General features: G+C 39.0%; 1 protein-coding gene across 11 annotated transcripts in view; it reads right to left on the bottom strand.

Annotated features, from left to right (window-relative positions):
• LOC131167382 (uncharacterized) overlaps positions 1-25,827 on the bottom strand; it is a 30,792-nt gene extending 4,965 nt beyond the window's left edge. For 2 of the 11 annotated variants that reach the window (XR_009140115.1, XR_009140114.1), the window contains exons 1-8: positions 25,628-25,808; positions 25,296-25,412; positions 24,982-25,172; positions 24,714-24,821; positions 22,850-24,561; positions 22,538-22,613; positions 21,784-21,954; positions 3,318-3,488 (exon numbers count right to left, since the gene is read on the bottom strand). Coding sequence is in view for 5 of the 11 variants with exons in the window: in XM_058126180.1 (XP_057982163.1) it covers positions 21,799-21,954; positions 22,538-22,613; positions 22,850-24,561; positions 24,714-24,821; positions 24,982-25,172; positions 25,296-25,458 (2,406 nt within the window). In the remaining 6 variants the exon portion in view is untranslated. Of the gene's footprint in view, positions 1-3,317; positions 3,507-21,783; positions 21,955-22,537; positions 22,614-22,849; positions 24,562-24,713; positions 24,822-24,981; positions 25,173-25,295 lie in introns of all 11 variants that reach the window. The other 9 variants (XR_009140113.1, XR_009140111.1, XR_009140112.1 and 6 more) reach the window with 9 other exon arrangements.
• Positions 25,828-26,521: the final 694 nt, after the last annotated feature.

Genomic DNA, 26,521 nt, shown 5'->3' with positions numbered 1-26,521 from the left:
ATACATCTGAACTAAATTTATCATGAACTGGATCATGCTGGTCCTTTGTCATCATTTTTTTCTCTCCTCCTCCTCCTCCCTCTCTCTCTCTCTCCCTCTCTCTCTCTCTCTCCCCCCCCCCCCCCCAAGCTTTCTGGCTCGTTCAGACAAGTCTGGCAGAAACCCTGGTTTGTTCTGGTTCAACTGGTCCAAGTCTGGTTTGATTTGGACTGGGTTTGGTATGGTTCAGATGGTCTGTTTCTGCAATCAGGTTGGATGATGGTTTAAGCTTACCGATCCTTCTGTCCTTACATGATTGTCTTTCACAATCACTGGATTTCAACTGCAATGAATGGGTTCAGGAGCTTTGACTAATAAGATGCAGGTGACTCCAAAGAGAACCCTCGATCGCTAAGGATGTTGGCTGTGACTGCTCTGGGTTTTGGGAATGATGCCCACAACTGGCAGCAATGATGGCTTGATGTCATTAACTGATTCCAATGTGAGGACCATTGCAGCAAAAGAACATGCAATGACTAGAATTTTGAAATTCCGTTGATGGTGAACAAATGATGCAGATGGTAAAATGTGGGCTGGTTTTGTTAATAGCAATTCCAGATGCAGCTAATGGTTGGTATGAGAAGAAAAGCATTTGTTGGTCAGCACTGGAGGCAGAAAATGTCAATTTAAGTTGAAATTGCAAACCCGATAAGTTTTGAGTTGAAACTTGTTGACAACCTTGTCAAAGACTGATAACTGCAGAATTTGAATTAAAATAATGAATCTTGTCTATACACAGCAGTTGTGTTAGGTAAGAGTGAGAGTTTGCTCTGACCTGAATCCTGTCTATACACAGCAGTAATGTTAGACAAGAATCAGCTCTGATATCACTTGATGCTAGAGGTAGGCAGGAAAACTAAAAAATAAAACCAAAAAACCACTTAACCATTTTTTTGGTTCGGAATTCTTAATTTTTCAGTTATTGCTTCGGTTTCAGTTCAGCCCATTCAATAACTGCTAACCAAATGAACTGATGTATTTATAAATATATACTATATAATTTCATTTAAAATTCTAATAATTTAAATAAAAAATAGCTATATTACACTAATCCACTCCATATCCCAGTATCCCGTGCCCATTTCCCCCAGCCTACTTGTCCTCAAAGCCCAGACCGTAGCCTGAGTAGACTCATCCTCATTCCATGCTACGCCTCCTAGCCTGCTGGGCTGGACTGCCATGCTTCCCAGCCCCAATACACCTGCTGGCCCACTGCGCCTCCCAAACCCAGCATGCTGCCGACTCACGAGCAGCAGCTCAATGAGCTTGAACTTCAGCAAGCCAGCCTCCTCAGTAGCCCTCCCCTCACTCTTCAAAAGTGACCGCCAGCTTCCCCCTCTCAAGTCAGGCCGTCATTACATTCTCTTCCTCTCCCCCCCTCTCCTAGGTTTTTCTTTTTAAAGGTTTCATGATTCTTGTCGAGTGTGCTTTGTGGGATAAATGTACTGGATTATTCATAGGTTACTCAAAATTTTCCCCACATTGTAACTAGTCCTGCAATTCATCTCATTACCTGTGTTGAAACTGATTGGAAATTGGATGGTCTTGCTCATAAATATTATCAAAATTTCAGCTTTTCCATTTATACTTGGATGCATCTCCTATGCTTTACCAAAATTCTTGGTAGGTTTCAACTATTTAGGTAGTTGGAGAAGTGGTTTTTCTGAATTGAGAGTGGCCTTGGAGTGATAGGGACGAGACATTGGTCTAACATTTTAAATTGAATCTATTCGGTTAACCATTGGATATTGGTCTAAAAACTGGTTAACCAATTTTAGAACAGTTTGAACAGTTCGGTTTTGGTTCGCATTTTCTTGCAAACCAAAACCTCAGTTCAATTAGCATGTTGATTAAACAAACCATGCCCAGCCTTTCTTGATGCAGGGCAAGTATCCAATGCAACATAATTTCAATTCAACTCCCTATAAAACAAACAAATAAGAGGCCTTTTGATAGGCTTGCAGATTGACAATGTGCAGTCAATAAGTAAATTACTTTAAATAAACAAGAAAATACTACTTTCCTAGAAACTAACACCCTAGAACCATCTATTACCCCCAATAAAATATACTGGAAAAAATAAAACAAAAATAAAACTAATTCCCAAGTTGTACTGCATCAAAAACATTTCTTCTTATTTCTTTCTTTTTAATTTGGGGCTAACTGAATTTTGATATGAAGTGCTGGCTGTTGTGCTATTGCACAGTAGATGTGATACTCTCACCATCATTCACTCGTATCTCGCCCTTTAGTAGAAGGTCCTCCCATTGATGGTTTTTTCCCAGCCCTTGGATGTGGAGGATGAACCTCTGACCTCCAAGAGATTAGTAGCACAATATTAAGCTAGTAAGGGGTTGGAAACAACAGCACCAGGATTGTCCAACAAATGCCTAGCCAAGTCCCTTAGAACCAAGTTTTCCATCCTCTTAGGGTTAAAGAAATCACCAGTATAAATGGTTGACCTCTCGTTTGTTAAGCCACAAAAAGTTCACTACTTGTCCAATGAGAGAGCTGCTCATGATGGTTGATCTACATTAGATTACCAGTTTACCTAAAAGCTTAAGCTGTTAGGTTGTGGGCCAACAATATATATCATGCTTTTAACAATCCCCCACACATGCAGCTCGATAGAATGTGGAGAGATAAAGAAAGGATAAATAACACCTATTATAATCCTTTCATCTAAGAGGTTAAAAGCAACTGTCTCTCTCTCACGAAATGGACCTCACTCTCCCTCTTCCATTTGGATAAGGGTTTTTCTAGCAAAAGTTATGCCCCAAATATCAAAGGGTGTTTAGGAAATTTGATCGGTGCATAACTGAGGTTTTAAACCCAACCGAGACCAAGTTTGTAAAAGATTATAATACTAATATGATTTAAAACTTTTCCTTATGAGTTTCCCTTTGAATATAAGATATATTGTTTAAGAAAACACATTTGAAGGCTCATTTGATATCTTATATACTTAGTATGTCCTTTATAAAAATATGCTAGACTTTCTTGAGGCTTTTGGACATAAAACATGTTTTGACAAAACATAGACTAAGTATGTAGATGTTATAATACAAACCACTTAACACTTGTCCCTTTTGAAAACATATTTGAGTTTAGGATTCTTTTGACAAACTTTTTGTTTTAACGTTGAAAACTATGAAAATTGAGTTTGTGACTTAAGTGAGATCCTATAAATTTATGTGTCCTAGTATGCATGCATTTGCTCAACTCTTACTCAAAAATCGTGCAAAAAACAAAACCGCAAGAGTTAAAAAATAAACTACCTCAAACACTCCCCATTACAAATAAACAATTCTAGATCAAGCTTCCTTGGGTGTGCTTGAATCCTTTCCCTATGAGTGTCCATACGATCTTTCCTACACGACGTCTACTCAGTCCGATCTTTGCCTTTGATCCAGAACTTCATGAATTCGTCACTGGAACCTGTACTTGATCTGTAAATATGGAATACACTAGGAACCACAAATAGGTTAATATCATCAAAACACAATAAACATGATTATATAGCCCCCAAGGCTAACAATCTCCCCTTTTTGATGATGTCTAACCTATTAAGAATTTACTTAATCTTTGCAATTGAGTTTGACTTATCATAGCTTATTATGCAAAGATAAGTTTACCAAGAACCACAAATGGGTTGTCATCATCAAAAAAAGACAATTAAGCTCATGTAGCCATCAAGGCTAATATGTTGTATAAAATCAGATGCACAGCGGAATAACACAAGCATATATTGCAGCACTCAACAGTGAAAATACAGAACAACACAACCACACAAATTATATGAAAGCAATAACAAAAGACACAAAGGATTACGTGGTTCGGCAATGCCTACATCCACGGGAGCAATCGGCAACTTTCTTACTATCTTGTGTCAAAGACACGAACATCATTACAAATACATCACAAATGACATATAAATAAGAATTCCCAGAGGCTTTCCCACCAAACCCCAACCAACTTAACGTCCCTATTCAAAATTTGAAAAATCTACGCTGGGTTTTTTTAGCCAAACCGTCAACGGTTTGTGCCATACCGTCAACAGTTTCAAGCAGAGAGAAAAATCTCTGAAATTAGGCCAAACCATGCCAGAATCCGTCGACTATTTGGGCCAAACCGTCGACGGTTTCCCCTGCTGCCCCCAACATCTTGATTTTTCCACCATGTTTTCTCTTTGTACATGCATTCCACTCAGTATAAGAGTCACATATCACAACACACAACAATCTCTACCTTGGCGAATATACGCCCCTTAGGAGAAACTGAAAACATAACCCGCTGCTCCACCTTGACCTTGGGACATTAAGTTGGGACCGCCTCCCTTCTAGCAACTGGACACATGAAACAAGTCCAAGCAATGCTTGAACTTATCCGTGGTAACCGACTTCGTCAACATACCTGCTGCGTTCTCAGAAATATAAACTTTCTCTAACACAAGTTCACCTAAAGAAATCAACTCTCGGATCCTGTGAAACCTTACATCTACATGTTTGGTTCTAGCATGATACACTTGATTCTTCGCCAAATAGATGGCACTCTAACTGTCACAACGCAGCTCAACTCCACCTTACTATATGCCCAACTCCTTGACTAAACCAGTAAGCCACAACGCTTCCTTTGCAGCTTCGGCAACTGCTATATATTCTGACTCAGTTGTCGATAATGCCGTCAGAAACTGTACCATGGACCTCCAACAAATAGGTCCTCCCACAAGGGTGAATACATACCTCGTTGTAGACCTTCTGTCATCCAAATCTCCTGCATAATCTACATCTACATACCCTACAACTAACGAATTACCCTATTTGAAACGACCTGATTTTTCATGCCATTTTTTTTTCTTTTTCCTTAAACATATACAGCAAATCTCTCTGTATTATCTGCTACAAACATCTCAGACCCCAAGGGAGCACTGAGGAAACTCTGTTCACATTAGATTCCTAAGCAGCGGTAAACATAAAACGGTAAACTATATTTACAATACCAGAAATCTAAAAAATTCCAAAATATACACTACAAAATTCCCAGTGACATCCATCAAACACCCTGAGATCTACCCAAACAACCAACACCCAGGAAACACTCACCCTTCAAAAAGGGCAGTGCAAGAACCTCTCTACCTGCAAGCTTGATCTACTCGTCTAACTAGATCACCTGAAAAATATTATGTCACTAGGATGAGACAACGCTCAATAAGAGAAAATATGTTATCCCTAATGTGTGGCAACTGAGTTACACATTTAATATACTGTTATAATACTGAAATTGTAAAACTGTTAGTCTAACATACCGTACAAATTACATTTATTATAGTTTAAAATACAACTGTACATCTGAGTTTTCTAGTTACACATAATTCTAGTATTATAATAAATTTGTTGTTGTACTGTAAATCTGTATATATAGAAACAACTGTGTAATACCTTAGGAACTAAAATTGCCTATTCATAATTTCTTGAACTATAATTTACCTGAGCTCCCGAACAGATACTTGTTGGGGTCCTCAACCCATGACTATAGGGGCCCAAAACATCTTATTCCTGAAAATATGACACCCCAAATTTATTTCACAAAACACTAGTATATTCTCATAGAATACAAAATCTGACCCCAAATAATACTGGTAATACTGAAAATACCTAAAAATCCACTTACCCAAATTTTAGGATGGTTCCCAAACTACTCAAACTAAATTTTCGCTCCAGCTAGGTTGTGGAGAATCTCCCCATGATCACCATGGTAGCTTCTGATCGTCGAACCAAGGAGAATCAGATCCAGAAATCTAGAGAGAAGTGAGAGAACCCATTTTCTAGAGAGAGAAAATGAGAGGAATTTTTCGCTGAAAACCCATTTTCTGCATATTTATAGGTGGCTGGCCATGTGGCCTCATCGACGAGCCACCTCGCCTCGTCGACGAGTCCATGAAGGCGGTTCATCAATGAAGTCGGTGCTCTCGTCGACGAAATTCAGGCCCTGAAAACAGTCTCTCGGTAAATTCTCGTTGACGAGACACACGTCCACATCGATGAGCCTAAGAAGACGATTCGTCGACGAACACTTCCCCTTTTCTTTCCTTTTCTTATTATTTAATTACTATAAATCCCCTAGGTCTCTACACTATTGCTTGCCGAACATGATGTCATAGTTAGAAGAACCCCATAAGTACCTAAAAATCCATTAAACGGCTTCCCAATGCTGTCTACCCAGATTTGAAAGAAACTTACGACACTGACTACATGTGTCAAGTCTGATATTGTACATAACATGGCATACATTAAATACCCCACAACACTAGCATAGGGGACCTTTGACATGTCCCGAATATCATCATTCGTCATTGGGCATTTAGTGGTAGACAATTTAAAGTGATTCGCTAAAGGTATACATACCGATTTTGCATCAGTCATGCTAAACCTCGCAAACACCTTCTCCACATAACCGCCCTGAGATAACCACAATCTCCCTGCAGTTCTGTCCCAACGAATCTCCATCCTAAGTATTTTCTTGGTTGCGCCAAGATCTTTCATGTCAAACTCTTTATTCAACTGATTCTTCAACTAATTTACCTCAATTATGTCCTTCACAGAAATTAGTGTGTCATCAACATACAACAATATGAAAATGAGAGACCATCATCAAGATTCTTCAAATACACGCAGCAATCATACTCACGCCTCCCGTAACCTATCCAGATCATATAGGAATCAAAACGTTTGTGTCATTGCCTCAAAGACTGTTTCAGCTCGTAAAGAGACTTCTTCAGTTTGCAAACTAAATGCTCCTACCCGGGTTGACTAAATCCCTCCGGTTGTACCATATAGATCTACTCGTCCAAGTCACCATAGAGAAATGTTGTCTTTACGTCCATTTGATCCAAATGCATATCATAGTGTGCCACTAATCCCAACACTATCCTGATGGAAGTGTGTTCGACTATAGGTGAGAAGATTTCATCATAATCTACTTATTTCTTCTGTGAGTATCCCTTTGCCACTAACCGTGCCTTGAATTTATCTCCTTCCTTTTCTGAAATTGCTTCCTTCTTCCTATATACCCACTAGCAACCTATCGCTCTTTTCCCATCTAGAAGCTCCACCAAATTCCAAGTTTGATTCTTATGCAACGACTCCATTTCCTTCATCATAGATCTCATCCACCTACTTTTCTCCTGGTCGTGCACTGCCTCTTGAAAATTAGTTGGATCCTTCCAACTAGTAATGGAAGCACAAGATACCATATCATCAAAACCATACCTGGGTGTCACAAGCTAAGCTTGTTCAAGACATTATGCTTGCCTATGACCGCTTGTCTCGTGTACTTAGGATGAGTTTCCATCAGGTAAATATTAGTGTAGGGTTATTTTCTGCTAGCAGTTTATTTGTATGCCAAATAAGGCAGTATGATTCCTCGGCCATTTTAATGTTTCCTAGTATCAGGATGATAATTACATAAAAACCTCTTTAGGGGAGGGTGAGTGTTCATCAATCTTGTAAAACTCACTAGCTATTGTCAACGGGTTTAGCCTACTTGCCTCCCTCGCTAAACACACATTGTCAACAGAGGTGTTGTTAATGAATTGCGTTGCTTCAATGTTTACTGCTTTCATGATTGGTTACTATTTCCGTTGTCATTTGATTAAATGCTAATGAAAGTGTTTCGTGGATGAATGTTGGTAAACGATAGGCTGGCTAGTTAAGCAAGAGTGCTTTAACTAGCGTCACACGGCCCTTTCACAAAGGTGTGAAAATAGTCGGGTCGTGACACTTGGTATCAAAGCAAAGGTTAAGGTGCTATGGGAATTCAGTTACCTTCGTTGTGGGATTTGGAAAGCTTTGGTAAGTGACCATGGCACCAACCAATGCTGAGAGAATCAGCGTGCTAGAAGCACAGGCTAAAGCAACAACAAACACTATGGCCGTGGAGGTGGCCCAGATGAGGAAACTTCTTGATGAAGTAATGGGATCACAAAAGCATCAAGCAAGTTTGTTAGGTGAGATGTTAGAGGACTTTCGTCATACAGTGGAAACTTTGCAATCGCGGAAGGCTAATCTAGATGCAAAGATGAATCTGATGGTTCTTGCTATCGAGAACTCCAATACTACGTGAGTTAGCAAGACCAAGGTACCAGAACCCAAAACATATGGGGTTGCCCGTGATGCCAAGGAGTTGGAGAACTTCTTGTTCGATATGGAGCAGTATTTTCGCGCTGTGAGGATGGCCTCAGAACAAGTGAAAGTGGATACTGCGACCACGTACTTGGTTGGTGACGCCAAACTATGGTGGCATGCCAAGTACAATGAGATTGAAACAGGACGCTGTGTAGTGGATAATTGGGCAGACTTGAAAAGAGAGCTCAAGGCCCAATTCTTTCCTGAGAATGTTGAGTATAATGCTAGGAAAAAGCTGAGAGACCTCAACCATACTGGGTCGATCAGGGAATATGTGAAACAATTCAAGATATGTCAAAGAAGGACGAGTTGTTCTACTTTCTAGAGGGGATGAAACCGTGGACAAGAACTGAACTTCATAGGCAAAGAGTTCAAGACTTGTCTACTGCACAAGCTGGTGCAGAACGCTTGACTGACTACGCTGGTGATAATACCGCTTCGTTCAAAGGGTTTGACGGGGAGGGAAACAGTGAAAAGTCTTTCAAGAAAGGCAAACCCAAGAGTGGGGGAGCCGACTATAAAGCATCAACTTCTATGGAAGCTTTGTCGTCTCGAGGGTTCAACACACCCGATGGAAAGGGGAAGAGTAAAATTTTGTGCTACTTGTGTGGAGGACCTCATAGAGTGAGTGTCGACACAAGAGATTACTCAATGCCTTACAAGCTTTCACTTCGGGACAAAGCGATGGGGAAGAGGAGGATACCCCGAGGATGGGTTCAGTGCGACTGGTGAGCGCATTGGAAAAGCAAGCGAAAGCTCCAAAAGTTACACGAGCAAAAGGATTAATGTTTGTGGACTTGAGGATCAATGGGAAGAGTCCCCGCGCTATAGTGGATACGGGGACTACTCATAATTTGTTTCGCAGTTGAAAGCATGGAGACTTAACTCATCCTTGGAGAAGGATATAGGACGCATGAAAGCAGTTAAATTTGTAGCCCAGCCTACTCTAAGAGTAGCCAAGCAAGTGACTGTGAAACTTACACAGTGGGAAGGTCATGCGAATTTCACAACGGTGCCATTGGATGACTTTTCAATCATTCTAGGAATGGAGTTCTTGAGGGGACGAAGGCAGTGTTGATGCCTTCGGCTGGTTCCCTATGTCGAATGGAAGATCACTCGTGCATGGTGCAAGTCGTTGCAACGAAAGGAGATGATGGGAAGTCCCTTTCAGCCATACAACTCAATGAGGGATTAAGAAAGGGTAAGCAAACACATCTAGCCACAGTGGTGGTAGATGAACAAGTAGGCAAAGAGTTGGTGCCTACGACCATCCAAACAGTGTTGGATGAGTACAAGGAGGTGTTGCCGGATAAGCTGCCTCACAATTTGCTTTCACGACGGACTGTGGAGCATGGGATTGAGTTTTTGCCAGGAATGGAACCACTTGCAAAAGGGTCATGTCGGATGGTGCCTCCAGAGATAGCAAAATTGGGGAAATAGCTTGATGAGTTGGAAGCGGGATGTGTTCACCCTTCCAAAGAACCGTTGAAAGCATCGGTGTTGTTTCAGAGGAAACATGAAGAGCATTTACGGAAGGTGTTCGACAAACTGAGGGGAAACAATTCGTACGTGAAAAAAGAGAAGCGCTCTTTTGCTCAGTGGAGCAACAAATTCCTTGATCATGTGGTTGAACAAGGTCGTATCCAGAGGGGTATGGAGAAGGTAAGGATGACTAAAGAACAGAAGATCCCCACAACAGTCAAGGAGTTGCGTTCCTTTTTTGGCCTTACTAGCTATTACATGAAATTCGTTGAGGGGTATTCGCGGAGAATGACTCCAATGACAGGACTATTGGAGAGGTATTATTGGCCGCACATGCGTGCTGATGTGGTTCATTATATTCGAACTTGTCTCACTTGCCAACAAGACAAGCGGGAGCGAAGGAAGTATGGTACGTTCATGGTCGAACCAAAATACTGTTCGGCAGAGGAGACGACACAATTGTTCCGTGTGACTGTTGTGAAATATTGGGGTGTTCCCCAAGACAGTGTTTGTGACCGAAATTTATAATTCACTGACAACTTCTTGATAGAAATTTTCAGGTTCCTCAGGTCACATCTTGACATCTCTTCGAGTTATCACCGACAGACAGGCGAACAAATGAAGAGATTCGGAGGGCTACTAAAAGAGTACTTGCGCCATTTCGTCAACGACAACCAGAAGAATTGGGTGCAACTACTTAATGTGGCTCCATTCTGTTTTAATGCCCAAAGGAGCTCAACAACCAACAAGAGCCCTTTTTAGCTTGTTACAAGTCAACAACCGCTGTTACCTCACACAGTGAGCGAACCATACAAAGGAAAAAATTTCAGGGCGTACATCTTCACTAGAGAATGGAGATAAAATGTAGAGTTTGCAAACGCCTATCTGGAGAAAGCTTCTAAGCAGAAGAAGAAGTGGACAGATTAGGGGAGAAGACCGCAGTTTCATGTCAGCTGCCTCAAGTCATTCAACGTCGACACCGATGATCTGAGCAAAAATCAATCAAACAGAGCAGGGTTGAAGACAGTGCCACCTAACAGATATGAAGTTGAAGATATACTTGCAGACAGAAAGTTCACATCCTCAAGGAAGAAGCGGTAGGAGTTCCTAGTGAAATGGAAAAGTCATGGTGATAAAGAAATCAGCTGGATTTCTACAACAGAATTGCAACCGTTAATGGACAAAGTTGAAGTATACCTAGCACCAAAGTCTACGAGGACGTCAACCGCATAAGTGGGGGAGTGTCACAAGCCAAGCTTGTTCAGGGCATTATGTTTGCCTATGACCGCTTGTCTCGTGTACTTGGAATGGGTTTCCATCATGTAAATACTAGTGTAGGGTTATTTTCTGCTAGTAGTTTATTTGTATGCCAAATAAAACAGTATGACTCCTCAGTCACTTTGATGTTTCTTAGTGTCAAGATGATAATTACATAAAAATCTCTTTAGCAGAACTCACTAGCTATTGTCAATGTGTTTAGCCTACTTATCTCCCTCGCTAAACACACATTTTCAACGGAGGTGTTGTTAATGAATTACGTTGCTTCAATGTTTACTGCTTGCTTACCACTGCTCTCATGATTGCTTACTATTTCTGCTACTATTTGATTGAATGCTAATGAAAGTGTTTCGAAGATGAATGTTGGTAAACGATAAGCTAGCTAATTAAGCAAAAGTGTTTTAGCTAGCGCCACACAACCCTTTCACAAAGGTGTGAAAATAGTTGGCCCGTGACACTGGACGATGGTCTGATAGTGCGTCTAGATCTCTATATAGGAACACTGTCAACTTGATGATTTCTCGAGCTAAAACTCCCTGCAATCTAGGGACCATGGTCATTGCCCTGAGTCTCTAACTCCACCTGCACAACATGTTCATCTCTACTCCAGTTTTCTAGCTTCTGTTTCTCTTCATCATCTTCTTGAGTATGCTTCACCATAACTTTCTCATCGAAAACTATATCTCTACTGATCACCACCTTGTTTGTCATTGGATCCCACAGGTTGAACCTCTTCACACCTTTTTGATGGCCCAGAAAAATGCAGCATCTAGACTTTGCGTCAAGCTTCGACCTCTCCTCACTAGATATGTGCACATAGGCTAGACAACTGTATACCCTCAAACCGGAGTAGTCTACGGCATTACCTGTCCATAGCTCCTCTGCCACTTTCCCCTATAGTGATGCCCTTGGCGATCGATTTACCAAGAAACACGTCATACTAATTGTTTCGTCCCAGAAGTTCTTCGCTAATCCTACATTTAACCTGAGACACCGAACTCTCTCAACCAGAGTTCGGTTCATCCTTTCAACCACACTATTTTGTTGTGGTGTCTGGCGAATTATGAAATGTCTCCTTATGCCCTACTACTCACAAAACTCCATGAACCTCGAATCAGCGTACTCGGTCCCATTGTCTGACCTGAGGCATTTAATTATCCTTCCGAACTGGTTTTCCACCTCAACTTTCCATACTTTAAACCTAGCAAATGTATCTGACTTGTGCCGCATGAAGTACACCTAGACCTTCTGTGAGTAATCATCAATGAAACTCACAAAATACATATGTCCACTCTGTGATGCTACTCTCACTGGCCCCTAAACATCAGAATGAAAGTAATCAAGAAGACCTTCCTTCTTGTGCGTAGCTGTTTTGAAGTACACCATGTTTTACTTCCCAAGTACACAAAACTTGGAGAAATTCAACTTGCATGTTTTCATACCCTTCAAGAGTTTCCTCTTATGAAGTTCCTTCATCCCATGCTCACCCATATGTCCTAACCGCATATGCCACAAAATGGTGTCATCAGATTCAAAATCTACGGCTGCAGCTCCACCTACAACTGTAATGCCTAGCAGTGCATAGGTGTTTCCCTCTAGCTTTTGCCCTTTCATCACCGTTAGAGCACCTTTACACACCTTCATAATTCCATTTTTGGACTTGTAACTAAATCTGTTACAATCCAAAGTGCCCAATGAAATTAAACTCTTCCATAGGTCTTATATGTGTCTTTTATCACATAAGGTTCTCACAGCACCATCAAACATTTTAATTCCTACATTTCCTATTCCAATGATTTTACATGAAACGTCATTACCCATAAGAACGGAACAAGAATTAACCGACCTATAAGTGATGAACCATTCCTTGTTTGGTGTCATGTGGTAAGAACACGCAGAGTCTAAGATCCAAGAGTCCATGAGGCGATCCGACCCCAATGAAACTGAAAGTATATCACCATCACTGTCTTCTGAATTCCTTTCTTCAACTACATTCACTGATTTTGAAATACTTTCTTGCTTTTCAGCATTCCATTTCTTCCATTCCGGCCACTCTGGTTTTATGTGCCCCTTTTTACCACACTTAAAACACTAGATATTCTTTTTCTTCTTGGACTGTGATCAAGACTTATTTTGATTCGATCCATTCCTGCATTTTCCTCTCCCATGTTCATGATTACCCTTCACCACAAGCCCTATACCATGTGAAATTTCATCGTTGACTTTGTTTCTTTGATGAAAGCCCAGCAGTAATGTGCTTGTCACCCCTTCCAAATTCAGGGTTTCTTTACCCCGTGTCAGAATCGTATCCAAGTTTTCATATGTGTGAGACGCTGGTAGAGAATTCAATAGCATCAACGCCTTGTCATCTTCCTCAAATTTCACATCAACCCGCATTAAATCACTTATGATTTGATTGAATGCATTGTTCAAATCCGAACCTTCCACCATCTTAAGTCAATATAACTTTTGCTTAAGAAAATGTTTATTCAGAAGAGACTTAGACATCTACCGGCTTTCAAGCTTTTGCAAAACAGCCACAGGAGAATCCTCTTCCATGACTTGATACAACACATCATCAGTCAAACACATTTGATAGTAGTCACAGTCTTTGCCTCCAATTCCTTCCAATTTGCCTCATCCATGCCTTCTAGTTGAATTCAGCATAAGGTCTTCATCATACTGTACTAACAGATCCTTCACCCTTCTCTGCCACAAACCAAAATTTCCGATTCCATCAAACTTGACAACGTCAAATTTTGCAGACGAAGTTTCAGAGGTCTTTACAACAATGCTCTGATACCAATTTGTTGTATAAAATCAAATGCACAGCTGAATAACAAAAGCATTTATTGCAGCACCCAACGGTGAAATTACAGAACAACACAACTACACAGATTATATGAAAGCAATAACAAGAGACACAAAGGATTACATGGTTGCCTACATCCACGAGAGCAATCGGCAATCTTTCTTACTATCTTGTGTCAAAGACACGAACATCATTACAAATACATCACAAATGACATATAAATAGAGTTCTCGGAGGCTTTCCCTCCAAACCCCAACCAACTTAACATCCCTATTCAAAATTAAAAAAATCTCCGCTGGGTTTCCAAGCTAAACTGTCGACAGTTTGTGCCAGACAGCAAAATCTCTAAAATTAGGCCAAATTGTGCCAAAATCCGTCGAATGTTTGGGCCAAACCGTCAACGGTTTCCCCTGCTACTCCCAGCATCTTGATTTTTCCACCATGTTTTCTCTTTGTACATGCATTCCACTCAATATAAGAGCCACATATCACAACAATATGGAAGGCAAAAGCTCCCCCAAAAATTAAGGCTTTCATTTGGCTGATTGTAATTAATAAAACAAATACTAATAACCTATTGCAGATTAGGAGACCTCATCTCCAGATGTTTGCACGCTCTGTTATTTAAATTCTTAAAAGGCATCTCATCTATTTTTACACTCCTGATTATGCTGGGAGAAGCTGGAATAAGTTATTTGGTGTGCTAGGAGAAACTCGGGTTTACCTGGTGTCGATGGAGGGAATGTTGTTCACTTCTTTTGAGGGTTTTGGAAGAAGGAAGAAAAGTGTCATACTTTGGAAATGTGGCGTTTTTGCAGTGTTGTGGGGACTACAGTTGGAGCATAATGCGCAGATTTTTTCAGGGAGAAAATTGAATTGGTAGGTGGTCTGGGAGAAGATTCAGAACTTGACCTCTTTATGTTGTGTTGGCTTCGGTTGCTTCAAGGGAGTTAGCATTTTGGAGGCTCAGCAAGAATGGAGGAATCTTTTGCTCTAATTTTCCAGATTTTGTATGGAGTAGCATTTATTCTCCTTTTTGTAAATTATTCTCTTATCAATGAAATCTCTTCTTTTGTTATAAATATATATATAGTACATGTTTTGATTGGCCAAAATCTCTCCTATATGTTCTGGATTAGAAACTTTATGAGTAAACAAAATGTGACACATTGATTGTTTTGAGGAGGTACCTAGAAATCTTTTGGCATCAACTATGCATATGATGACATGACCAGCCTGCCATGCAAACATGATGCCCACACATTGGTGGATGTAAACTCTCCTGCTTTGCTTGGCTAATATTAACATGGCTAGATACAAGAATGGTTTGACTCTAGGGATAAAAGGGGGGCATAGGACCACTGAGCCATGCCTATATCTAACATAATAACCTATCCATCCAGTTACACCATAGAAGTCTCTACTATGATCTACTGCCCCACTCTTGACCTTAATTTACTGATCACAGCATTCATGCCTATCTCGATTTTCAAGCCTCCAAGGCTGCAAACATATTCCTTCCAATCAAAGAAAAAAGTTAGAAACATGTAAATCCAATCTCCAAATTCAACCAACTCTGTGAATCTTCATCTTCATCAAAATCAAAGCTCCTTCATTAACAATGTCAATATCCTCAATATAGACTATAATCAAGATAGCCCCTCTTCCCTCTTCGCGTTTCTTGTTTCATGTTCTTCACTTTTTGTTTTCTAAAATCTCTCCATTGCTTGCTTTCTTGGCCTATTCTTTGTCACATGCTCATACATTATGTACCTTTAGCCATAGTTATTAGAATCTTATCCCAATTCAAACTGTACAATTTGTGTTGATCCGACTCCAATATTACTGGAGAATCAAAGAACAGCTGAATTATTTCAAAATCTATCAATTCAAACCCTGAATCTAATCAAATGATCAACTCACACAATAATGAACCTATCAAATCCAGCCATCTGAACCTATAAGATCCAGTCAAAATTTAAAACCCCAGAACAGCCTTTCTTCTTCCTTTTTTTTTTTTTTCATTTTTTACATGATTGCCTTCCATTACTTCTGTACATCGGTCCTGTGCTGACAAACAGTAGAAAACAGAACTTTAGGTCATTTATTGCCTCACAAAACCATTCTTCACTCATGAAGGAGTATAGTGTTCTGCGACTAGGAAGAAGGGGCAGAACACTGGTCGGCCGAGGTGGTACTCACAGTTCATGTTCGTAAGATTCAAAAGTTGGTTTTGTAGTAGTTTGTTCAACTATTTATTAGTTTATTTTACTTCGTTTTTGCTTTTTAATTAGAAAATACACATGCATGAAATATAATTTTTTTAAATTGTTGATAAACAACAAAAGTTCAGTTTCTTGTTATTTTTTCTTAATGCCTTCGCTTAAACAACATAAAGTTCAGTTTTTTTTTTTTTTTAAATTAGTTCTTTTGGACCTATTCCCTTACTTTTATAGTTGTTTAGACTTCAGAGAAAAAATAAAAATGAAGTATGATTTTTTATTGTTAAAATTTAAATGTAGTTTATTGTACTTTGAAGAGCTTTTACGAATCTTACAATTAGATTTGATTCTTGACCTTCAATTTGTGAAATTGGGATTTCGATATACAATTTGAATCTCGATTTTAGCCATTTGACAACTATGCTTTTGCCAGCCATGAGTGCATGGCAAAGTAAAAAAAAAAGATGGACATTCTATAGAAAAGTTTCACAAACAAAATCTTTACTTGTTTTCCCGTATTTTGGATTCATCTACTGTCAGGTGGGGTCCCACTCCATTTTCTTTGAAAAAAAGTGGATTATTTTTCCATTTTTTTTTCCTTTGTGCGTGTAAGGGGTGGAAAGGCTTTAGGTTTATGAAGAGGTTGAAAATTTTTTAAAGTAGCCTTAAAAAGGAGGAATAGAGAAGTCTCTGAGGATGTGCAGATTAGGAAGTCTGTTGTTTTAACAGAGATTGAGGATAATGATCAAGTGGAAGTTTTGGATGACATCTCAGAGGATTTAGTTGGTAGGAGAGTTTTTTTTAAGAATGACTTTGAGGCTTTGTTAACAAAGGAGGAGATGTCTTGGTGACAAAAATTCAGGTTTAAATTGGCCAGGGAAGGTGATTGTAATACTAGATATTTTCATAGGGTAGCTAAAGACAGACTTGGGTATGATTAAAGAGTTGGAATCTGATTGGGTGGTTATTGATGGGGATCAAACTAATATTGTGAGAGTCATTGGTTTTTCAGAAATCATTTCAAGGATAAAAATTGACGTCCTGTGTTTTGGGGTTGGATTGGTGTCTATTTCAAGTGTAATGTCTTTGGTAGTAGAGACCTTTGAAGAGGATGAGGTTAAGTGGGCAGAGTTTAGCATGGATAGGGAAAAGTCTCCTGGGCCTGATGGTTTTACTTCAGCATTTTTTCCGGACTTGTTGGGATGTCATAAGGGTCATTTGATGAAGATCTTCCATGAATTTCATACTAACTGGGTGATTCCCAAAGTATGAACTCAACTTAATCACTTTATTCCAAAGAAGGACTGCTCTGTTTTGGGCCAGTTGTTTCTGTCCTATTAGTTTGGTTATGAGTGTGTAATATCATTGCAAAGGTCCTTACCGAGAAGATTAAGGAGGTGATAGACGATACAATTTCTAGTTACCAGGCGGGTTTTATGGGGATATATACATTTTGGATGACATCCTTGTGGCTAATGAGGCGGTGGGAAAAGTTAAAAGGAGCAAGAAGAAGAGTTTAATTTTTAAGCTGGACATTGAGAAAGATTACAATAGGGTTGCCCCTTTTTCGATAGAGTATTAGATAGGAAGGGATTTTGAGCTAAGTGGCGTTGTTTGATTAGAGTTGTCTTTCTTGAGACTCTCTTTTAGAGATTATAATGGTTAGCCTGAGACTTGGTTTTCTGCATCTAGGGGTATGAGGCAAGGGGATCCCTTGTCACCCTTTCTATTCATTGTAGTAGCTAATGTGTTGAGTAGAGTAGGATGATGATAGGGCCATTGATCGGGGTTTTGACCAGGGTATTATTGCTGCAGGTAGGGATGGAGTGGGTGTCTCTCGTCTGCAGTCTGTTAATGATACCATTCGGCTTTTGTCAGATGATTGGCTGTTTTTTTATAACATTCTCACCATTTTACAGGTCTTTTGAGTTAGTTTTTTGTCTTTAAGATTTATTTAGTTAAGTGTGACCTATCTGCAACTAGTGTATTAACAGGCGTTTTCAATGCAGATTTGGGCCAAAATGCATCAAGGTCCTTTATAAAAGGCACAAATCCTAAATGATGCAGGCATTTCCTGTTAGGTGTAGGCCGGAGAGAAAATGCCATGCCCTTGTAAATTCCAGACCAGAAACTCAGAAAGGGAAGAGATGAACTGCCCTCACCCACCCTTTTAACTCTCAGTTGATGGTCTCACATGACCAGCCTCTCTAGCAACCTCTCTCAGCCTTCCTGTTTCTCTGTCCAGCTTCTCCAATCCTCAACAGACGACTGTGTCTGATTCTAAGAAGCAGGCGTGCCAGATGATATCTTGTATACTGATATCAATGGGACCGTCGCAATTTCACATTCAATTCTCCCTTAGATTATGTACATCACAACGGCTAAAGTGAGAGTTGGGTTATGAGAGACGTGCAGGACCTTGCAGATTCTCAAGCACCATGCATGTTTCATTCCTTTTTACTGGCTGGAAAAATAACCTCTTGCTGATTCTGTTTCCCTGGACAGGCACGTGACTGTAGCTTTAAAATTCATGGGCAAAGATAGCTAGAGTCATGTATGTCAATTTGAATTGTTGGAATTTTATATAACAGATTTCATAATTTATTTAATATAACTGATATTATTTGTACCACATATAATTTATTTGTACATGTATATAAAAACTAAAATTAAGTTCCCAAAAGGCTTACACCTCCTAGCCTTGAGGCTTATGCCTCGCCTCATCTGAAGTAAAACGCCACAGTTACGCCTTTTCCTTTTAAATAAGTTACTAATTTGAGCATGTTTGCAAGAACTTTAGAAAGGAGTTTATACAAGCTACCAACCAGGCTAATGGGACAAAAATCCTTGATGTTTAAAGCCCCTGCTCTTTTCAGGATCAATGAGACAAAGGTAGAGTTGATGCTAGCCCCAAATTTTCCCGAGCTGTGGAAATCATTGAAGACACCAAAGATATGTTGCTTGAATGTTTCCCAATTCCTTTGAAAGAAAGCCATGTTAAAACCATCAGGGCCTGGGCCACGACCGTTACGTTACGGTTTTTTGGGTTACCGATACCGTTACACACCGCAAAATCGGTGGGAAGAAAAATCACGGCCGTAGTGGTCGTCATTGACCACGACTGTTACGTAAAGGCCGCTACGGCCATTACGTAATTGCTATGGGACTGTTACACCAAAAAATTATTTTATTTTTTACGTTTTCTTCTCACTTTTTCCCTCTCTTTCATATATCATTCTCAATATACCAAGTGGCAAGAGGGGGAAAAGGTTATAATGAGGATGACAATGATACAAAATTTACTATTTCTTTAAATGCTCACAATAGATGCATTAATTAACAATTTGAAAATACTAACTTGTTAGAAAAATATTTTATTTTGATAATATTAGTAATGTGATATTTATGTTCCATATCTTTCAACTTCAACCTTCTTTTTTTTCTAGAATTTTATATTTGTATCATTCGTATGTCTTATGTGTCTAATAGATTAATGGAGTGTATAATGTTTTTTTTTTTTATTAATTAATTTAGCACACATAAGAATTTATCACACAAAAGAACAATGAGAAGTATAAATATGCACACACACATAATTTTTCTATCAATGGTAGTTTAAAACAAATGTAAACTTGTTGCCCTTACCAAATAACTTAATTACTCGAACTAAAGGATCCAAAATACACTAAAACTCTTTCTAAGAAAGGCTAAAAGCTTAAAACATGCATGTACGCTAATATGCACAAGGTTGTGCGTGCTTCAAAAAAATTCACAGCCGTTATACCCGCTTCCCGTTATGTAACATCCGCTACTCCCGCTTCCCGTTACACCCGTTACCGTTACGTTACACTACCTACTACCGTGATTTAAAATCATGCTTTGTCACCATTGCAAGTCTTTAGAGCTGAAACTATTTCATCTCCCTTGAAAAGTCTCTTTAGTCACCGAGCCATGGAGGAGCTCAAATTTTTAAAGGAAACACCATTCATATTTGGCATCCAAGGTTCTTGTTCAGTATACAAATTTCTGTAAAAATTGCAGACACCCCTTTTAATTGCTCCCTCCTCCACATGCAGTTCAGCCTCAACTTCAACTTTTGTCATCAAGTTGTATCTTTAATACGCATTAGCAGTTCGGTGGAAAATTTTGGTGTTCTTGTCCCTAGCCTTTAATCAAAGCGCCCTAGATTTTTGCCTCCAAGAAATTTCCTCTGCAGTGTTGATTTCAACAAAGGCTCTTTAAGGGCAACTCTTTTGGATCTATTCTTCGAATTCAGGCCCCCTCTAAAATCTTGGTCATCCAACTCCTTTAAGTCATTCTGGATCTGATTCTTCTTTAAGGTGATAGCCAAAGACATTTTTGTTCCACCATTTCAGTTTTTCTTTCAAAAATTTTAATTTAGAGGCAACCACATAGCTGGCCTTCCCTTCAATCTGCATGGAATGCCACCAATTCTTGACCAGATCGCCAAAGCTTGCATGCACATGCTCTCAAATCAGAAGGGGGTTGGACCCCACCAGATTCCTTCCGTGTCAAGCAAGATGGGGAAGTGGTCAAAAGTTGGCCGAGGGAGTAAGGATTGAGTAGCCTTTGGATAACGCTCCTCCCATTCAGAAGAAACAAGGAATCTATAAATCCTTGACTGAGAGGGAGGCTCTCTTGAGTTAGACCATGTGAACAAGCCTCCAATAAGGAAAGATCAATGAGGCTGAAAGCATTCACAAAGTCATGAAACTCCCGCATGCTTGAAGAGTCGGAGGTTTCCCACTCCTTTCATAGGGATACAAAACTAAATTGAACTCTCCTTCAATAACACACGAGGGCCTCCCATTTTTCTCTAATATCCACAAGCTCATTCTAAAAATGGTATCTAGAAGGACCTTAGCTCAATATTTATGGGATGAGCTATTTTGTCTTTTGGGAGAGTGTTGGATATGTCTGCATTCTTTGGAGGATTTCTTGTTCATTAATTCTGTTGGTTTTGTAAAATAGAAGATGGCCAAGATTTTGTGGCTGCATTGAGTATGCATCTATTCAAGTAATTAGGTTGGATGGTATTAGATTACCACTTTACCTAAAAGCTTAAGCTATTAGGTTGTGGGCTAACAATGTATATGAAGCTTTAACACTCCTCCGCACATGCAGCCCGACAGCACGTGAAAAGATAAACACACAATAAATAACACCCATTGCTGAGAACAAATAAATTTTTTTTAAACATCACACAATAAATGCAGGCAAGGAGACTAAAACTCAGGATCTCCTGGTAGCCTGCTCTGATACCATGTTAGATTACCACTTTACCTAAAAGCTTAAGCTATTAGGTTGTGGGCTAACAATGTATATCAAGCTTTAACAGATAGGAATGCTCGAATTTTTCATTATCATGCTTCATCTTTAGATATATTCAGAACGAGACTGCATTTTTGGCTTCCTTGTGTGTGTTTTCCACTGGGTTGTGATCGTATGGCCTTCTAAACATCCAGCGTGATTGGTTAGCCTTATTAGTTTAAATTTTCTGTTTCTTTTTGTTTTAGCTTTTATTTTGCTTTTCTTTTCTGATGTGCGGATTTCTCATCCTCTTGCACTTTCTGCTCTCATTGAATTACTTGTATGAAAAAATGTTATAAACTAGTTTTACTAATCAGATAACTACTATTTGGATTTTGATCATTACAAACAACAATAAAACAAAACCACCAAGTTCTCTGGCGTCTGATGAAACCTAAGCAGAACAAAGGGCAAGATGTAAATAATGCGGACTGACCTGATTGATAGAACTTCATTCTAACTTTGGGCTTGATTTGCACATGTTCCTCCACTTGTCCTTTAGGTCTATTGTTGTTCGACCTTTCTGAAACACAGATTCTCCAAACTCCAGAATCTTCTTCCATGGAAACTTTCCGTCCTGAACACTTGAAAATTTATGCATTCCCTCCTATAACAGCAGGAGCAATGAAAAGCAGGAACAATGATTAGATATAGCAGACATCTTAAAAGATTGACTACAGAAATATTGAAGAAGGGAAAAAAAAAAAAAAAGACTTTGCTATTTCCTCAATGAAACAATAGAATCCAACAAAAAGACACAACTTAGAAATTACTGTTCCAACACAACCTACTATGCACTTGCAAAACCATGAAAATAATTTAATTATATAAAAAAAATTGAATAGTTGTGATTTGTATCCCAAACAGCTGGGATTGGCTACCCAAATTTTATTTCACTATTCGACGCTATATAGGGCCGTGTCTTCAGCAACAGCTACTCCAAAAGATTCTTGCTTAAAAGTAGCTTGTTTAAAGATTCTTGTTATTAAGGTTCGACAAAGTGGGTCTTATGCTGGCCATCAATATAACACAACTCTGCACCCTTCGGGATTGGTCTCACTATTGCTACGTATTAAACAACTGTCTTAAGCAACCCAAAAGAGTTAACTGCACCAAAATGTCAGAGAAAACGAGAAAATAAAGTTGTCATAGAAAAAATAAATGTAGAAATATATGCAAAATACTAGTACCTTCAGCATCTTTTCCTCCTCTGCTGTCCATGCAAGCTTCTTTCGCCTCAACAGAGGGATTGGAATATTATATGCACTGCAAAGATGGGGCTTAATCAGATATAGCAACAACCTTCGTTCAAGTAAGAATTTTCTAAACACCAAATATGCAAACATGGAGAGGATGAAATATGATTCAAAGATAGTCTAATTACACAAAGAACCATCATTTTAAATTATTTTGTGCTTCTCAAAAATGAAACAAAACAGTTCAACTATAGTTGGAGTAAACATTTCATGATAAATATTCCTACCATCTAATATAAAACTTACTAATGCCTTTCTTGTTTTCGATCTCTCATGGAGTAACGAGAATCAATGTAAATATCATTTTTTGCTGTGGAAGTTTCCTCGGCATCAATATTTGACAGAGAAGCAGCATGTTGTGGTGAGTTAGTATTGTGTTGTTGCAAAACTCCCTGCTTAATTCCTACTTCGGCATGTCTTTGACTACCAATATTGCACTTAGGATCAGCTAGTTCTTGGTCTTGTTGTACATCTTCTCTACTTATATGTTGAGGGTTGACTGTATTCGCATGGTCTCCATCTGCTTTGTGTCTACCTTCCATACACCCACTTTCTTCTCTATGCCCATCTGGTTGTGGTTTATCTTCTATAATTCTGTGTTGAGGATTCACTATATTTACAAGTCCTCCATCATTTTTGAGATCGCTTTCCTTCACATATCCATCTGCCTGTTGTTCATCCTCTATGCTTCGATATTGACGGTTGACGATATTTAAATGGCCTCTATAATTCACTAAACTTTCCTCCACATATACATCTGCTTCTTGTTTGTCTTCTGTAGTTCCATATTGGGGGTTGGCTGTATTTACAAGGCCTCCATTATTTGCTAGATAGCTTTCCTTAATATGCCTCTCTTTTCTTGTTTTATTCTGTTTTTTCCTGTGCAATATTTTGGGGTGTCTCTCTTTCTGATTTTCAATCTGCAAACCGATAAATCCACCCAGTTCTTTCCTTTTTGAGGTGGCTTTTTTCTTTGCTTCAAGGTACTCTGAGATGGCATGAGAATATGCACAAAAGGGGCAGTAAAAGTTTCCCTGCACATCAAAGCTGGCTGCGAAACCCAAGCAATTTTCATGAACCGCTAATGGACAGGCACTGGCACAACAAACCAACAACTGACCACCTCTATTACACTTCATACAAACACTTAGCTCTGCAAAGTCATCTATTTCCAAGGAATCGTGATTGGACGTGCATTGAGAACTCAAGAAAATATGCTTCTTTTTAACAATATCAATCTCCTCAGCGTGATATTCATCACTATCACTCATCATCTCCGGTTCAGACCGATGATCCATTTCATTAGGAAAATTATTCCTGCAGGACCTGTCCAAAAGTGCACCATTTGGCGTTCCTTGTTGAAAATTATGCTCCCTGTAATCCCTGGTTTCGTCATCAGAAATTTCTTGCTGAGCTCTACTAGGAGGCTTACCATCATCTTTGGCCTCATCAACTGAGAGAGCTTTTTCCAGCTCAATCCTTTTTCCTCCAGTGGATTGTACTATTCTTGTAGATGATTCTTCTAACAATTCATTTCCATGTCGAGTAACCTCATTTTGTCCGACAGACAAACTGGTATGAGAGGAACCTTGCCTGAGCTTCTTAGAGTGTGAACGAAGATCACCATCATGGTTAGTGTCAACTTGCTTTTCACAGTATTGTTCCTCTGGATTTTCAGTGACCAGATCAATCCTATTTCTTTTGGAGGGTAGCAAATTTCTATTAGGCGTATCTTGTGGCAATGGCTCACTTCCGTTTTCAAGGATCGGAGGAACTAACTTACCCTTTTCTGCCACTCTTTCATCATTGAGTCTACTCCTATCAAGCTTCAACGCAGTTGCATTAGAACTACCACCAACCCCAGAATTTCCCATGTCACACTGATCTCCACACACTAGTCCCCTCTCCTTTGAGAATGCAGGCAATGGGTGGCTACCTTCAATTATTGTATCTTTCATCTGTTTGTAAAGAAACAATAGAAGCTCAGCTACCAAAAAAATAACTTAAATAAGTGATTAAACACCTTTTGAAGAACAGTTTTAGAGAAAACAGTTTTTTTTTTCTACTTTCATGACTAATTAGAGAAAAATGTAAGAGAAAACCCCTTCACCTGTTCCAGGGAAGATTTCGGCAAGCAAGCTCTCTTATGGGTAATAAAAGGGTGGACATCCCATTTCAACAAATCTGGTCCGGCGATTCTCCAATTTGTAGTTTGCATCTGATAGAAGATATGTTTGCACGTCAAAAGAGAAAAAAACTTCTACTAAAGATGAAATTTTGGGCGGATTATGGGAGTTACGAAAAATAGAAGTGTTTCAAATGCCAAAACTTTCGAGTATTTACTGAATAATTTACAAGTAAACACCAAATTATATCACCTCATTAATAATGCGCATGAAAACATCTTCACAGTTCTCTGAAAAATCAAACCCAATTTTTGAACCCGCAGCAGAAGGAACGTCCTTTGAGTTACTAGTAGCAAACAAATCCTCCAAACATCTCAGGCTGGCCATTTCCCTTGCATTTTTCCCTAAAGGATCAGAGAAATCTGGGGTGCTCCTAATTAAAGCTGAGGAGAAAAACAAAAATATGAATTAAAAGCTGAACCCTCCTTCATTCACAGAGGTTTATTAGAAACACAATCGTAAGTATTCATTCATTCTGAAGTAAACATTTGAGTTTTGCGGAATACCATTTAAAAGGGAAGTGTCAACTTGCTTGCAACTTGACAGAAATTCGATTATCCAAAGCCATGGAAGACTCGAAGCAGAAGAGTTGCTGGCAGCCATGGAGATTGGTTTTCGAGAAACTTCAGGAAAAGAATAAAACAGAAAATCACAGTTTCCAGTAGACATTGGTTGTAAAAAGGAGATAGAAAGGAAGTGAAAGGGGAATGAGGTGTTTGGTTAGTCAGAAAATTGCGAGAAAATCAATGAGATGGAAATTTTCAAATCTTACGGCCGCGGAATCGTAAAATTTCCCAGTAATCAATTAAACGGTAGAATATCAGATTGAAGTACATACCTCCGTCTCAACCCAAACGAATTCACTGATTCATTGGGACACTCAAATCAATCATGGCATGCGAACGAGAACAAACTCAAGTATCATCGTGCGGACGGGGTTTCATGCCATTTATGGACGGATTGGTTGCCGCTTGTTTGCAGAGAAAAAACAGCGAGAAAGAGAAAAAACAACGAGAAATTAAAGAGCAAATTTCATAAATAGGTCCCTCGACTTAAATTCCTAATCATTTTTATTTTATTTTTTCTACTTTCATATTATAATGAAAAACTAAATTATTTTCTTTATTTTTTTTTCTTTTTATTGATTTCTAGTATTATAAAATGTATATATGGATGCCTATCTTGAAAATAGATTATAACTTTTAGTATGCTCACATTATAATTCATTATGAAATTAACCTTTACAATGTCAATATAATCACTGCCCATTTAAGGACATGTTCTACAACCACAATTGAGAAAAAGAAGATGATTAGCACATCTAGTTCCTAAAAACTAGATTACAGAAGTTCTATAGTTCAAAATTTATTTACTTTAATTTTTTTATAGTTTTCTCTTTAGTTCATTTACAACACGTGTAACGCCCGATCCTCTAATTGAGGCCGGAGTGCTATTATACATACATAACATACATATCTCGGATACCATACATATACAACCCTCCCAAATAAGGGAAAATCGGGAGTTCCATACTAATCTGCATAATCATACATAGCGAAAAACATACATCTTCTAATAAAAACTTACCAGAGTTTCTAATTGTTCCTCACATACAGTCATACATAACTAAAACATAACCTGCTATTACAAACCTAAAAAGATAACTTGGCCAAAGCCCAGTACATATACAAGAACTTACATAAACTAACAAAAACACTATGCTCCATAATCC

This window comes from Malania oleifera, chromosome 11 (genome assembly GCF_029873635.1).
Source record: "Malania oleifera isolate guangnan ecotype guangnan chromosome 11, ASM2987363v1, whole genome shotgun sequence".
NCBI lineage: Eukaryota > Viridiplantae > Streptophyta > Magnoliopsida > Santalales > Ximeniaceae > Malania > Malania oleifera.
Note: the sequence above shows the minus strand (reverse complement) of the source record. Positions and strands in the feature narration are given on the sequence as shown.